Source organism: Scatophagus argus, chromosome 8 (genome assembly GCF_020382885.2).
Source record: "Scatophagus argus isolate fScaArg1 chromosome 8, fScaArg1.pri, whole genome shotgun sequence".
Taxonomy (NCBI): domain Eukaryota; kingdom Metazoa; phylum Chordata; class Actinopteri; family Scatophagidae; genus Scatophagus; species Scatophagus argus.
The window spans coordinates 735,001-750,819 of NC_058500.1; the positions used below are offsets into that span (position 1 = coordinate 735,001).

The 15,819-nt window shown below is 46.2% G+C and overlaps 1 protein-coding gene across 2 annotated transcripts in view; it reads left to right on the top strand.

Annotated features, from left to right (window-relative positions):
- kcnd1 (potassium voltage-gated channel, Shal-related subfamily, member 1) overlaps positions 1 to 14,479 on the top strand; it is a 44,305-nt gene extending 29,826 nt beyond the window's left edge. For both annotated transcript variants that reach the window (XM_046397307.1, XM_046397308.1), the window contains 5 exons: positions 5,789 to 5,951; positions 6,659 to 6,742; positions 9,171 to 9,266; positions 9,402 to 9,652; positions 10,107 to 14,479. In XM_046397307.1, the coding sequence (XP_046253263.1) occupies positions 5,789 to 5,951; positions 6,659 to 6,742; positions 9,171 to 9,266; positions 9,402 to 9,652; positions 10,107 to 10,314 (802 nt within the window). In that variant the 3' untranslated portion in view covers positions 10,315 to 14,479. The remainder of the gene's footprint in view (positions 1 to 5,788; positions 5,952 to 6,658; positions 6,743 to 9,170; positions 9,267 to 9,401; positions 9,653 to 10,106) is intronic.
- The last annotated feature ends 1,340 nt before the right edge of the window (positions 14,480 to 15,819 follow it).

A 15,819-nucleotide genomic window follows, 5' to 3' on the forward strand; every position in this document is an offset into this window, starting at 1 on the left:
CTTCCAACACGTCTCATTGTGTCCATCAGGGTCGACAGACAATGAGTGATTGTATGAGCTGCAGTGATGTAGTTTTATGAGCGTTTTGTTTTGGAGGAGCAGGATGTGGCCTTCGTCGTCCAACAGGACACGCTTAACGTTGTGACTTGGCCGTATCTCCACAGCCCACCGGCGGCGGCTGACTCGTCTCGTTCGCCCATGCAGATCTTTTTACTCGCGCTTGGCGACTGGCGGGAGCTAATTCAGACCTTGGCTTGTTTTCTCTGTTCGATGTGGGTTTTGCTCTGCTGTCTGCTGAGAGCTGAGCTATTGTGGGATCAATTAGACTGATGGGACAGCCATAAATAGGAGGTGGAGGAAATAAGCTGTTCACTACGCTGCAGCACAACAGGACGTCTCTGCAGGATCATAACGTTCAACATTCTGACACTGCGTGGATCATCTGAGTCTGTGGTGGGTTGATGGTTTACCTGTACTGTTTGACGACTTTGACTGCATGTGACGCATCGGCTGAGCTGAAGCCACCTGTCAGCTGACTGGAAGCAAAGGCTTCACCTGCTGAGCTCACTGAGGCGAGTCTGGTCCATCACTGACAGCAGGTCAGATCATCAGCAGGTAACGAGATCTTTCACTAAGAAGGGAGCTAAAAGACTTCATGAAACTCATTAAGATGAGATGAAAGCAGTGAACTGGCAGCCAATTCTGACCTCCAGGTGAGGTCACCTGGTGAACACAGCAGCAGCAGCAGCAGCTGCAGTGAAAGTTTACATCCTGTGAAGCACAGGTTCCATAAACTGTAGGCTAATGAGGCTGATGTTCCAGCTGTGAGTTAACAGCTGGAACATCTCACAGCTGTCACATCTCACAACGCTCACAGCTTAATGCGTTTCCAGTCTGATCCTCAGTTGTAGACTTCCTGTTCCTGTTGGACACGCAGTTAGGACGTTTATTATTTTGTCCTTCATCTGCTCTCTGGACTGTCCTGTTGCCTTCAGTTGCACATGAACAAACTTTTGAGTTTATCCAGTGTACCGTAATGTTTGATCGTGTGATTTCCTGCTCATTTCTGCTCACCAAACACAGCTGGCTCAATCAGAATCAGAATCAGAATCAGAATTCCTTTATTTATCCCTGAAGGCTCAGGCGGTGATCGAGCACAGATTCATCCTGGTTGATTGGCTGCAGTCTGACATCTCCTTCGATTCTTCTTAGAGCCTTTTGCCAACAATTACAGATGACTTGTGCTGCACTCAGCCCTCTCGTCTCCATCGATCCCTCCCTCCCCCTGCTGAGGATGCTGCAGGTCCAGTAAAACTGACCTGAGAGTTAGCATCACACAGAGACCGACTCTGAGCTCCCACCAGTCCAATACACTCATTCAGTAAATTACTGACAAGACACACACTCTCTGGCTCAGTGTGAGGCCGACAGTACTACACTGCAGTACTAAAACTAATGAGATAATTCAGTTTCACAGCATCACACTGGTGGTTCTGCATTTGTTTTAAGCACATTACCTGCCAGTCAGCTGCTTCTTCTGGCTTTTGTTCATCTGCATGAAAATCACACTGTTTACACAAAAGTATTGGGTCAGCTGCCCTTCACACCAACAGGGACTTTAATGACGTCTCATTGTAAACACACAGACAGCTTTGCAGCTCTAACAGCTTCCACTCTTCTGTGAAGGCTTTCCACAACATGTTGGAGTGTTTCTGTGGGAATTTGTGCCCATTCATGCAGTAGAGCATTTGTGAGGTCACACACTGATGTTGGACCAAAAGGCCTGGCTCACAATCTCCGTTCCAGTTCATCCCAAAGGTGTTGGATGGGGTTGAGGTCAGGGCTCTGTGTGGGCCAGTCAAGTTCTTCCACACCAAACTCATCCAACCATGTCTTTATGGAGCTTTGCTTTGTGCACTGGGGCACAGTCATGCTGGAATAGAAAAGGGCCTTCAACAAACTGTTGGCGCTGGAGGTTCGTGCTGATGCAGTGAGTGGACGGTGAAGGTTTGCCGCTTTGCTCAAAGGCTCAGGGAGTAAGATGTAGGACATTCAGGTTGTTCTTATTTTATGTAAGTTTTTGGAGGATTTGGATCAAACAGAATAAACCGTCAGCTGTCACTTGGCTTTAAACACACTCAGGGTGAGAACCTGCACAGAAGAAGACAAAAAGACAGATTTCTGAAGCAGTTAAAATGAGCTCACTCTTAAACATCTGCTGCAGTAAAATGCGATGACTTTATACAAAGATGGATGACAGGAGAGTGAAGCCAAAACACCTGATTGGCTCAGATGAGTTTGTGGGTGGGAACTTGATACTGCAGCTCCACCTCCACAGACCCTGGCTCCAAATGATGTCACCAGATCAAAATGGCAGCGCTCGTGTGAGGGATGGGTTGGCTTCCCTTTTGTACAGAGGAGACGCGTCGGCCATGTTTTCGTATGTCGGTAATAACATGCAGCAGTAATTAATCCAGAGACATCAGATATGACAGCAACATGGATAACAATGGAAATATAAGCAACACAAAGCTCTGTTTGGTGACACTAAGCAGGAGTGAAACACAGAACCGTCGCCATCTGTTTGTCCAATCACACGTGGACGAGTGCAGCTTCTTCCCTCAGTGTTACTGAGCAGAATCACCAAACTGAACCAAGCTCCCGCACACACACCAGTCTCCTCCTCCTCCTCCACCTCCTCCACCTTCTCCTCCTCCCCTTCCTCTTTCTTCACCTCCTCCACCTTCTCCTCCACCTCTTCCTCTTTCTTCACCTCCTCCACCTCTTCCTCTTTCTTCACCTTCTCCACCTTCTCCTCCTCCTCCACCTTCTCCACCTCCTCCTCTTCCACCTTCTCCTCTTTCTCCTTTTCCTCCACCTTATCCTCCTCCACCTCCACCTTCTCGTCTCATTACATGTGATTTTTGGTTCTGTACAATGAAAGGTGAAGGCTGGCAACCAGCTACCTGTGTGTGTGTGTGTGTGTGTTTTGTGTGTGTGTTCATGTGTGTGTGTGTGTGTGTGTGTGTGTGTGTGTGTGTGTGTGTTTTGTGTGTGTGTTCATGTGTGTGTGTTCGTGTGTGTGTGTGTGTGTGTGTTTTGTGTGTGTGTTCATGTGTGTTTTGTGTGTGTGTTCGTGTGTGTGTGTGTGTGTGTGTTTTGTGTGTGTGTTCATGTGTGTTTTGTGTGTGTGTTCGTGTGTGTGTGTTCATGTGTGTGTGTGTGTGTTCGTGTGTGTGTGTGTGTGTTCGTGTGTGTGTGTGTGTGTGTGTTTTGTGTGTGCAACAGTCTTGCAGCCTGGAGAAGTAATGTCTGTACAGCATTTACATCTTCAAAGAGATCAGTTTCAATTCAATTCAGTTTATTTATATAGCGCCAATTCACAACAAAAGTTATCTCATGACACTTTCCAATTAGAGCAGGTCTAGACCAAACTCTTTAATTAAATTGTAAAATAGAGAGAGCCCAACATTCCCCCTTGAGCAAGCACTTGGCGACAGTGGCGAGGAAAAACTGCCTTTTAGAAGGCAGAAACCTCGGAGCAGACCCCGGCTCAAGATGGGCGGCCATCTGCCTTGACCGGTTGGGTTGAGAGAGAGAGAGAGAGAGAGAGAGAGAGAGAGAGAGAGAGCAGGAGAGCGACAGAGAGAGCAAGGGAGAGAGGCAGAGGGGGTGGGGCGTGAGAGAAGGAGCACACAAGCAGAGATGCATAGCAGCAGTAATAATACCAGAAGTATCGAAATGTAGATAATGATAATGACAATGAAGTATACAGAAGGTATTATGGTGATTTTGATAACAATGGTAGTGACAATAATGGTAGTAGCTGTACTGAGTCTTAACAGATTTAAATCAGATTATGACTAAACAGTAGTAATTGCAGTAGGTTTTGAGCAGGACGACAGCAGGACCGCAGCAGGAGGTCCAGTCATGATCGCTAGGAATCTGCGGGACAAGAAAGCACAGGGACTCCAGGGAAGAAGTTGAGTTAGTAATATGCATTAATGGGACATGAATGTGTGCAGAAGGAGAGGGAGAGGAAGAAAGAGCTCAGTGCTTCATGGGAGGACCCCGGCAGTCTAAGCCTATAGCAGCATAACTAGGGGCCGGCCTAGGCCAGCCCTAACTATAAGCTTTATCAAAGAGGAAAGTTTTTAGTCTACTCTTAAATATAGAGAGGGTGTCCACCTCCCGGACCGAAACCGGAAGATGGTTCCATAGCAGAGGAGCTTGATAACTAAAGGCTCTGGTTCCCAGTCTACTTTTGAGGACTCTAGGAACCACAAGTAGCCCTGCATTTTGGGAACGCAAAGTTCTGGTGGGATAATAGGGTACTATTAACTCTTTAAGATAGGATGGTGCCTGACCGTTCAGGGCTTTATAAGTGAGGAGGAGAATTTTAAAATCTATCCTGAATTTTACAGGTAGCCAATGTAGAGAAGCCAGAACAGGAGAAATATGGTCTCTCATGCTGGTTCTTGTCAGTAGTCGTGCTGCAGCGTTCTGGATTAGCTGGAGAGTTTTTATGGATTTACTGGGGCAGCCTGATAGAAGGGAGTTACAGTAATCCAGTCTAGATGTAATGAATGCATGGACTAATTTTTCTGCATCTTTCTGACTCAGGATGTGCCTAATCTTTGCGATATTTCGGAGGTGAAAGAATGCAGTCTTTGAAATATTTGCAATGTGCGAGTTAAAGGACATGTCCTGGTCAAAGATAACTCCTAAATTCCTTACAGTGGAGCTTGAGGCCACGGCTAAGCCATCTATCAATGCAATATCACTGCATAAGTTATTTCTAAGGTGTTCGGGGCCCAGAACAATAACTTCGGTTTTGTCTGAATTGAGAAGTAGGAAGTTGCTGGTCATCCAGGTTTTTATGTCTTTAAGACATGCCTGAAGCTTGACTAGCTGATTTGTTTCATCTGGTTTCATTGATCAGCAGTCTGTCTGTCACCTGCCAGTCTGTCTGTCTGTCTGTCTGTCTGTCTGTCTGCCTGCAGTGTGCTCTCAAACTGTAGACTCTGTGAGGGACCTCTGAAGGGTTTCCTCTGAGGTGTGACCTCGTGAGGTGTTCACCTCAGGTGTGCCCCCTTCAGTCAGCATGTGTAACTGCCACACCTGTGAAAAACCATGTGCAACCGCAGAATATTAAAGTGTTTCATCTAAGAAACTTCGTCAGGGACAATTAAAAATAAACCATCCAGTAAGTCAGTGATCGAGCAGAGCAGACTGATAATAATATAAACTATAATGATAATTTGCAGTTTCTTTCTAACATCTTCACTTCCTGTTTGCAATTTGGTTAAGTTTAGCAAACACAAACTTTTGGTTTTACACAAGATACAAACAGCAGTAATAAAACAATCATCTCAGTTTAAGCTGCAGAGAAGGCGTGAGCTCTGCAGGGAGACGGCAGACGTCCTTCAGGTGCAGGACGTGAGCTCCACCCGCTCCACCTGCTCCACCTGCGCACACACCAAGGTCCTTTCAGAAACTTGAATCAGTTCACTTTCACGTGTTGGATAAACGCTGGATGCATGTTGGATGCTTGACGCAGCAGCCGTGGTGCCGCTCGATGTCTGAGCTTCTCAGAGTTCTTTGCTCCCTGAGACGTGTTGCAGGCCCGTGGCGTTGGACCTGTGGGACGTGTTGAGATGGTTCAGACATTTGGTGAAGGTGTCTCCTGCTCCACAGCCCAGAGCAGGCTGAGGGGAAGGAAGTGAAGAAGCTTGTTTGAGAAGTTGTTGGTCAGCATGTGGACTGATGACGTGTCTTCGTCCCACAGGTACGGGGACATGGTTCCGAACACCATCGCGGGGAAGATCTTCGGCTCCATCTGCTCTCTGAGCGGCGTGCTGGTCATCGCTCTGCCGGTGCCCGTCATCGTGTCCAACTTCAGCCGAATCTACCACCAGAACCAGAGGGCGGACAAGATGAGAGCGCAGCAGGTCTCAGTGTTTTCAGTCAGTTAGGGGACCTGAAGGTCCCACACCTCCCGCCCACCTTCCCTAAAACCTTCACCTGGTCTCATCAGTCCAATGAGCTTCCAGTCTAAACCTGAGAGCTTAAGGACAAAAGATGAAGTCTGACAGGCTTCACTTTAACCTCAATGCTCCCCAACACTGTGTGTGTGTGTGAGTGAGTGTGCGTCTCTGTGTCTGTGTGAGTGAGTGAGTGTGTGAGTGTGTGAGTGTGTGTGTGAGTGTGTGTGTGTGTGTGTGTGTGTGTGTGTGTGTGTGTGAGTGAGTGAGTGTGTGAGTGAGTGTGTGAGTGTGTGAGTGTGTGAGTGTGTGTGTGTGAGTGAGTGTGTGAGTGTGTGTGAGTGAGTGAGTGTGTGAGTGTGTGAGTGTGTGAGTGTGTGTGAGTGAGTGAGTGTGAGTGTGTGTGTGAGTGAGTGAGTGTGTGAGTGTGTGAGTGTGTGTGTGAGTGTGTGTGTGTGTGAGTGTGTGAGTGAGTGAGTGTGTGAGTGAGTGTGTGAGTGTGTGTGTGAGTGTGTGTGTGTGTGTGTGTGTGAGTGTGTGAGTGTGTGTGAGTGTGTGAATGTGTGAGTGTGTGTGAGTGTGTGTGAGTGAGTGAGTGTGAGTGTGTGTGTGTGTGAGTGTCTGTCCGTGTGTGTGCTGACGGTGCTGTTTTCCTGTGTGTTTCTGTCTGACAGAAAGTGCGTTTGGCTCGGATCCGCATGGCGAAGAAAGGAACAGCCAACGCCTTCCTCCAGTACAAAGAGGACCGATCACTCGAGGTGAGACACACACACACTCACACACACACTCACTCACTCACACACACTCACTCACACACACACACACTCTCACACTCTCACACACTCACACATTCACATTCACACACACACTCTCACACACAGTCACATCTTGCTGTCCAGCAGGACGGCTGGATTCCCATCAAGTTAACTCAGACTGTGATGGAGAGAGAGGAGCAGAAAAAAGAACAAACTGAGAGAGAGAGACAGAGATGAGAGAGAGACAGAAATGAGAGAGACAGAGATGAGAGACAGACAGAGATGAGAGAGAGACAGAAATGAGAGAGACAGAAATCTCAGAGCAGGCAGACTGTCAAAAGTCCAAATCAACTGATAAATTTGTTATTCAACTTGATCTGAAGAAGGGACTCCAGAGGCAGAAGACATCTTCATGTGTTATCTTGTCTGACCGTGTGAGAGACACGCAGAGAGGCAGACAATGAAGAGACAGACAGACAGACAGACAGACAGACAGACAGATGAGGAGCAGCTGGCTCAGCACTTTGGAGTTCAACCAATAACAAGAACATCACAGCAGCTTTTCTCAACTTGGCAACACAACAATGGAACCACATCAGCTCCACCAGCCTGCCAGGCAGGGAGACAGACAGAGAGAGAGACAGGTACGAAGACAGACAGAGAGACAGGTACGAAGACAGACAGAGAGACAGGTACGAAGACAGACAGACAGACAGACAGTCAGACAGGCAGAGAGACAGGTAAGAAGACAGACAGAGAAACAGACAGACACAAAGACAGGCAGAGAGACAGGTAGGTATGAAGACAGACAGACAGGCAGGCAGGCGGGGAGACAGACAGGCAGACAGGCAGGCAGACAGGCAGACAGGCAATCAGGCAGACAGACAGACAGACAGACAGACAGAGAGACAGGCAGGTACGAAGACAGACAGACAGGCAGGCAGGCAGGCAGACAGACCAGCAGACAGACATACATACAGACAGACAGACAGACAGACAGACAGACAGACAGGCAGGTATGAAGACAGACAGACAGACAGACAGGCAGACAGACCAGCAGACAGACAGACAGACAGACAGACAGTCAGACAGGCAGTCAGACAGACAGACAGGCAGACCAATAGCAGAACAGATGACTTTGTACACATTACATGCTGTCAGAGCTGCAGACTCTGAGTCCTCCTGTTTAGTATGCAGACCAACAAAGAATCTGAATATCCTGAACGTGAACTTAACTTCCTGTTCCTTCAGCCAGAGGATCAAACGCTCACTGAGTTTCAGTGTTTTATCAGTAAGATGGCTTTAAACGTCAGGTAGAGAGTGGATCACACACTCACACACTCACACACACACACACACACACACACACACACACACACACTGATATCATCGAGTCCTAATCCGCCTCCAGCTTGGAGCAGGAAAGAGGGATGACTGTTGGATTTAAAGAGTGCATAATGAGGGTGAAGAGGAGGAGGAGGAGGAGGAGGAGGCTGGACTGAAGAGGGAGATGGGTGAGGAAATAAGAGGATGAAGAAAAGGAGGAGAGCAGCCGTTCAGAAAAAGGAAAATGAGGAGAAGACGAGGGAGGGATAAGAAGAGAGAGGAAGCAGGTTAACACACACACACACACACTCTCACACTCACACACACACACACTCACACACACTCTCACACACACACACACACACACACTCACACACACTCTCACACACACACTCCTCCCGCTCTCTCTCTCTCACACATACGTACACACACACATACACACACACTCTCACACATACACACTCCTCCCTCTCTCTCTCTCTCTCACACTCTCACACACACACACACACACACTCACACTCACACACACGTACACACACACAAGCAGCGATCAGCTCGGTGCTGAAGGAAGATGGAGGGGATCAGATTAAACTGAAAACACTTCAGGACAGTGAAAAGTGACCTTTTGAATGTTGGAGGATGAAGAGATTCACCTTCAGTCCTGCCTACATGAACACTTTCCAGACTGCGTGAGTCTGATGAAGATGAAGTTTGTCCTGAAGGTGGCGCCAGTCAGTAAAAGCTGAACGGCTCCTCCCCGAGGGAGAAGGAACATGACAGCAGAAGCTCTCCTTTATGTTACTTTACTTTACTACTACTTATGTTACTACTTTACTATTTCAGCGTAATCAGCATTCAGAGTGTCAGGGTCCTGGAGGAGGTTCCAGGGGGAGGATCCCCTTTCTGTCCTGAAGCACAGCCAAGGTCAGGTCAGATGGGGGTCAGTTTACGGATCCTCGACATGAGAACCGCTGGGAGCCACTGCTGTAGTTTGACAGCCTTTCAGAATTGGCTGATGTAAAGCTGTTCTTTATCAAACCCTGATGTTATCACTGTGTGTGTGTTTTGTGTGTGTGTGTGTGTGTGTGTGTGTGTGTGTGTTCAGGACCAGGACAGCGACAGCACGGCTCTGTGTGTGAAGAACCGCTCGGCGTTCGAGCACCAGCACAACCACCTGCTGCACTGTCTGGAAAAGACGACGGTGAGGCTTCATCTCGCCGTTCACATCTCGCACACACACTCGCACACACCCACACACCCACACACACCCACACCCACACACCCACACACCCACACACTCCTCAGGGTTTGTCTGACCTCCTCCCTGTCCTCACAGAACCACGAGTTCACGAATGAGATCACCTACAGCGAGCTCTGTATGACGGAGTCGGTGGGCTGCAGGACCAGCCGCAGCACCTCCCTGTCCAGCCAGCAGGGGGCGCAGAACAACTCCACCGGCTGCTGCCCCCGCCGGGCCAGGAGGAGAGCCGCCATGCGACTGGCTAACTCGACGGTGTCCGTCAGCCGGGGCAGCGTCCAGGAGCTGGACACCCTGCACATCAAAACCACCTCCATCCCACCACAAACGTGAGCAGAGATGATGACAACCACAACAATAATTCAGATGATTCGAATAATAATTCACAACAGATGAGTAAAGATGAACGCAATCAAATACACTCGTGCACATTCTGAAGTATCGCATTAGAAAAGATCAATACAAATGATAAGATTAAAAAGCTTTGGAACGCATTTTGCAAAAAGTGTTACTTTATCTAAAGAAAATGTTAATTCAAATGACAGAAATGACGTCTGGTTTGGTCTCTGTTGGCTAACAACTGGCTTTGCTTCTGTCACGCAGATGAAAACACAGCTGTCATGGCACCGCCACATAAAACACACTTTGTTCTTTCAGATAAGGCCACATGCACACACACCGCGCAACATTTTACAGATTCCAGTTAATTAATTGAGACAATTAGACAAAAACTGTAAAAAATGAGAAACTGTGCCGACATCCTGAGCGCTTTTCTCTCCTCAGGCGTTCCAGCCTCAATGCCCAGACGGGGGACCTGAAGCTGAACTGCGGCGAGCAGGATTTTACCGCTGCCATCATCAGCATCCCCACGCCACCCGCCAACACCCCAGACGAGAGCCTCCCCCCATCACCCGCCCCCATACCCGGCATCCTGCGCAACACCCGAGCCACCGCCTACACCCAGGACACTGTCAAAATCTCCTCCTTATAACCTCGGACCACGCCTGTGGCTTCCCCCTCGACGCCCATCCACCGCCCCACTGGCCAACCTCGTACATGGACTCTGGACTTCCTTTGAACCTCTGATCCTGAACCTGGGGCACTGCTAGCTGAGAATTTGGGGGCAGAGACTCCTCAGACAGATACTTTGAGTACAACTGCAGCAGGTTTCTTTCACTTGCTGTCACCAGGAAACAACAACCAGATGGAGCCGGGAAATCAAGCAAAAATCAGAGGTGAGGAATTTGAAAAGGAACAAAAACCTCCTGAAGACTTTCCTCAGTCTTCAGAATCAGCTCCTCATGAGTTTTAGACCCCAACATGCACTTACCTCCCTTCCTTTTGAATCTGATCGCACAAAACCAGGAGGGTTCATCCTGAACTGATGGTGGAAAACAAGTCTTCAAGTGACCCTCTGGACCCTGAAACCAACCGACCGTTTGTTTCGTTGGGTCTGTTTTTAGGCTCCACTAAACATAATGCTTTATAGGAGGAGTATAAAGGACAATGTAGAGGACGAGGTCTTACTTTTCAAACCCGACATAAACTGGCTGAGTGTTCTTATTCCGAGAGAAGTTGAGGAAATGTTGGGCTCAGCTGGTTTAGCATCAAGCTCATCTGAAGATATGACCGAGATGATCCACCGACCGCCAAACGACCCTCAACCGCTTCAGAGGCCATTTTTGGTTATTTGGATTCTGGTTGTCGAGGGAAAACATGTACAGGTTCTGGCTTTGCTCAAATCAGGATGTTTTCTTTCGCGACAGACGGATCTTCAGTCCTGTTTGCAGCGAAAATGTTGCTTGGCTGGTTGAAGTTTTGGAAATCCTTTGCTTGAAATGTAAAAGTTCCAGGTTAAGACCCCATAAATAGTTGAAAATGTGACTTTGACTGGGATGAAAGATGACTTTCAGGATGATCTCTTCAGAGGCTCTGAGCCACTTCAGGTCACATTCTGAGGAAAGGAACTGAGCGAGAACTCTTGAACTTTTAAACTCATGATCCAGACGCTGCTGAAAAACATGAATCTAACACATGAACTGAACTCAACTGGGTTTAACTGATCTATGCTGAGCCTGAATACTGTTCACACAACTGCACTGAGCTGATCTTAGCTCCAAGGAGCTGAGCTGGGCTAAAGCGAACTGGACTGAGCAGCGCTGGACTTCCACACAGGGTCAAGAGAAGGGTTCTGGACTGGTTTAATGAGGTCTGGTCTGGCTGTAGCTCAGACGTGTTTGTCAGTGTGACACTGACTTCCAAACTAGGAACGAAAGCCTTTTACTTTTCAAAATATGCAACATTACAACAAGCAGGAAAATAGCATCAACACATGAACCCAATAATAATAATAATAACAATAACAATAATAATGTGTGTGTTATGAAACTACAGTAATTATTGCAGGGAACATAATGTAAAGCAATTAAGAAATTCATTTGTTATGTGATCTTTTCAGCGAAACAGAAGACACAACAAGTATTCTGCAGCAGATTTAAAGCGCAAAGGGAAACGCAGCACCAACAGCTCTTCAGCTTTAGCATCATGTTTGTCCCGATGACGTGCACTACGGCAAGAAAAAGGTGTTTTTTCTACACATTCACTCATGTTGCTTACATGTTAGCCCTTAATGTGACGCAACACTCAACAAGCAAAAAGGTCATTTAACCCGAAGCTGAGTCCTGTCCCAAGTTAGCATGGAGGGTTTCTTCCATTAGTCTTTCTGAAATATTGAAACCCAGTTGCCAAAGCGAACGTAGGCACTGTGCATTTCTGCAAACCAGAGAAACGTTATGTTTATGTTGTCACAACGCTGTGCTTAAGATCTGGTTAGGTTCAGGCACAGCAAAACACTTCAGGGCTATGAAACGTTTCGGCTTAAAATATCGGGTTTTGTACCAAGGTTGATGTGGTAAGTACATGACAAACAAAACAAAACAAAACAAAACACATCTGTGGTTCACAGAAACACAAAGTGTGAACATTTTATTGTGACTGAGTTTTTCTGTTCACAATCTGAAATTATAGTGAAAGTATGATCTGGATTGTAATCTAAGATCCGTTCAGCATTTACACCGACAAGCTTCTGAAACAAAATCGGTTTACTTCAGTGGAATCGCTGCCATCAGCCGATTAGCTTGTGGCCGATTAGCTTGTGGCCGATCAGCGGCTAATTCTGCGTGTGTTTCTGTCAGACTCAACTTTCACGAGTTAAACCGCTGACCAGTAACAAAACATTTTGAGAATACTGGACTTAGTTTGACCGCTAGTTTGGAGCTGCTGTGAATGTAGTGCTGGTGGTTAGCTTGCCAGCTAAAGTAGTTCACCAGTTAGCAGTGACTATGTCACAAAGCTAACTTTGCTGTCATAAATCTGTAGGCAATACTTGAAAAAATACAATTTCAGTGAAGTGATGCCATAGTCAGTCACATCTGACCTGCAAATGACCACAAACAAACATTAACATATTACTGTGCATATTTTTCTTAACACTGATATTAAGTTTTAGGTTGCAAGAAAGACTGATAGAAGAAACCTGAGCAAGCAGCAGAAGAGAGAGGAACATAACATGTCTCCATGCAGCTAATGGGATATGTTACGTTGTGTCTGGACTGTGCAGGTGTTGAAAGTGCTTCCTGCTTGTAAAACTAATCCAGCTGTGGATTAAATACAACACGTCCTTCTTAAAGAGTGTACGCCATCGGTCACATGTGACTTCAGCTGTAGTATTTGGTGCAGCGTTTCCTCAGCCAATCAGAAGCGAGTGTGAGCGAGTGACACACGGACGGGAGACGAGTCGTACATACTGTAACATATTTTGTATCATAAACTTTCACCTGCATCTTCCAATCAAATCCTAAAGCCCAAAAAAAGGAAAAAAAAGAGACATGAAAGTCGTCGGGTATCTGACTGCTGTCCCTCCGTGCATGAGCCTCGTACAGTAGAAGTAGCACTACTGATCATAGGAATTTATCAACCATATCAGACAAAAAGCTAGAAAAAGAAAAACAACACACACAACACAATGGGAAAAAAAATCATTTGTTCTTTTGCATGATGACTCCCATTTTTTTCTCTCCTATCAGTCATTGGTTTGTTCTCCTCATCCTGCCCCTCCCCCCATCCCAAAACTTTTCAAGACGAGTGTTTGCACCACAGAGAAAAGTGTACGTTAGATTACGAGAACTAAAAGAGATTATAGAAATGAGTTTCTGAGTTCGAAAACAAAAATTCAGGCATGTTCCTCGCCAGAATGCAAAGTGTGTGTGTGTGTGTGTGTGTGTGTTTGTATGATGAGCAGTCACAAATATGCATGGATACCGTTATAGGTATTTTATCTGTTTTCTCCTGCAGTTTAAAGACAGACGACTGAGAGGGGAGACTGGACAGACTGTCTGCTCACTGGACACGACTTCTTCTCTTGTTTAAACTCTTTCTTCATGTTTTGACTTTGTTTGTTTGGAAGCTGGGGCTCCCAGCAGGCCATTATTTAACAGTTAAATTACCATTTTTATCAGTAACAAACAACTAACCCGTTCCAACTAGGACCACAAAAGTATTCACTTCCACCATAATGAGTCTCCTTAATATTTTTTTGATTGATAAAATAATCCCACCTCAAGGCTAACTGAAAACCTTTTTCTTTCTTTCTTCCTCTCACTTCTAACAGTCTTCTTCAATGAATGGAGAAACCTCAAATGTGGTTAAAAGCTCCAGAAAAAGATAGGAAGTGAGATTTGTGTTGGGACTATAATGTTATGGCTGATGCAGCCATACAGTAGCACATGTTTCTAATCTAATCTCTAATCCCTCACTTTAAGCAGTCAATTTATGACCTGAAATCGTTGAATACACTCCTTCAAATCACTAATCTGAATTTAAAACTATCAAAACTGTTTTCTGTTAAATTTCCTAATTAATGAATTTATGTCCCCTTTGGCCTTCCGTACACAGTTTAAACAGGATTTTCTGGGTTTATTCCATCAGGCAGCAGCTTTAGCTGAATTTGTTCAACGTGTTTGCAGTTTTCCACGTCCTGACACTGGCTTCTAAAATTCTGTGTTACTCACTGATTAAAACAGTCCTTCTCAAATAGTGGGGCATGCCCCCCCCCAGGGGGTACGATGCCAGGGGGGGCGCGTGTGACCCTGGGGAACATGCTTTTTTTGCCGTACTAGAATAAAGTGTAATTGCACATCCCCTACAGTAGTTGGCAGTGGCGCTCTCATCGTCAGAGTGTGCGCAGGGAGTATTAGCTCTGTGGTGTAGCGGTTTCTTTGCACCGAGCAGGCGATATGAAGTGCAGTAAACGAACCCTTAAGAGACAACATGAAGACATTTTTAACAGGGATGAGAAGAAAGGCGGAGAGAGACGAAGATAATGAGACAAAAGTAACTCGAGGAAATATGACGAAGCATATGTAGCTTGGCTTCACTGTGACAGCAGTGGGAGACGACAGACCGGTGTGTTTACTGTGTCTAAACATGCTGGCAGCGGACAGCATGAAGCCAAATAAATTAAGGCGTCACTTGAAGACATTACATCCCAATCATGCTGATAAGCCGCTGGAGATTTTTCAGCCAAAACGTGCCGAATATTGCCAACAATCATCCCGCTTTGTGAATGCTACTTCAGTAAACCAGCGAGCACTGTTAGCATCCTATTATTACATATTATTATTACTATTATTTATAGTCGCGGGGGGGGGGGGGCGCGAATTGTACTTATGGCCCCACACTGTACTGCTTTCACATGTTTATGGCTTTTGCTAAAGAAAAGGATTAATTTTTGTAGGGCAGAATTTGCTCTCTACATTTTTATTGTGCTGATCAGAACAGCAGTGCAGAACAGGACGCGTTCAGAGGTGGGACCAGCTGCTCTAAACCAACAGAACGATGCAGGTATTACAGTCTGATGTCTGGAGTTATGGCCGTGACTTTTCCAGCTTAAACTGAGCGTTAAGTTACTCATAAATATTCTAACTGCTGTTTTTATTAGATCTGTTTTTTGTCTTATTTCATCTGAAGTGCTGTTTATGCGCCTGGAGAGCAACGTCAACAAACCAACAAGCTGCATTTATCTGACGAAACATGACAAAGCACATCAGTTTAATGCTGAGGAGACAAATGGGGGTCAATAGATAACCTGCAGGCGAAAAGCAGCAATTCACATGCTTCAGAGTTGATGAGTTTTTTATCCGGTGAGCTGATGGACTGTGACGTTCAGTCTCACAATGAATGAAAGGAGAAAACAGCATTAAAGCACAGAGGTGTATATTCCATTCCACTAATAAAGACAACAGAAACCAGTTCATGTTGTGCTTTGTCTCTGTTTATGGACGTCCATCCTCAAGCAGAACTTCCATCCAGCTTTGGTTCATAATGTCTGGCTCAAACTACTTCAGTATCATCTTCCCAGGACAGAAAATTCAGGACGGATTCAGGACAAATCCATGAAGGTGACGTGTACACTCAGTGGATGGAATCAGAACCTGAT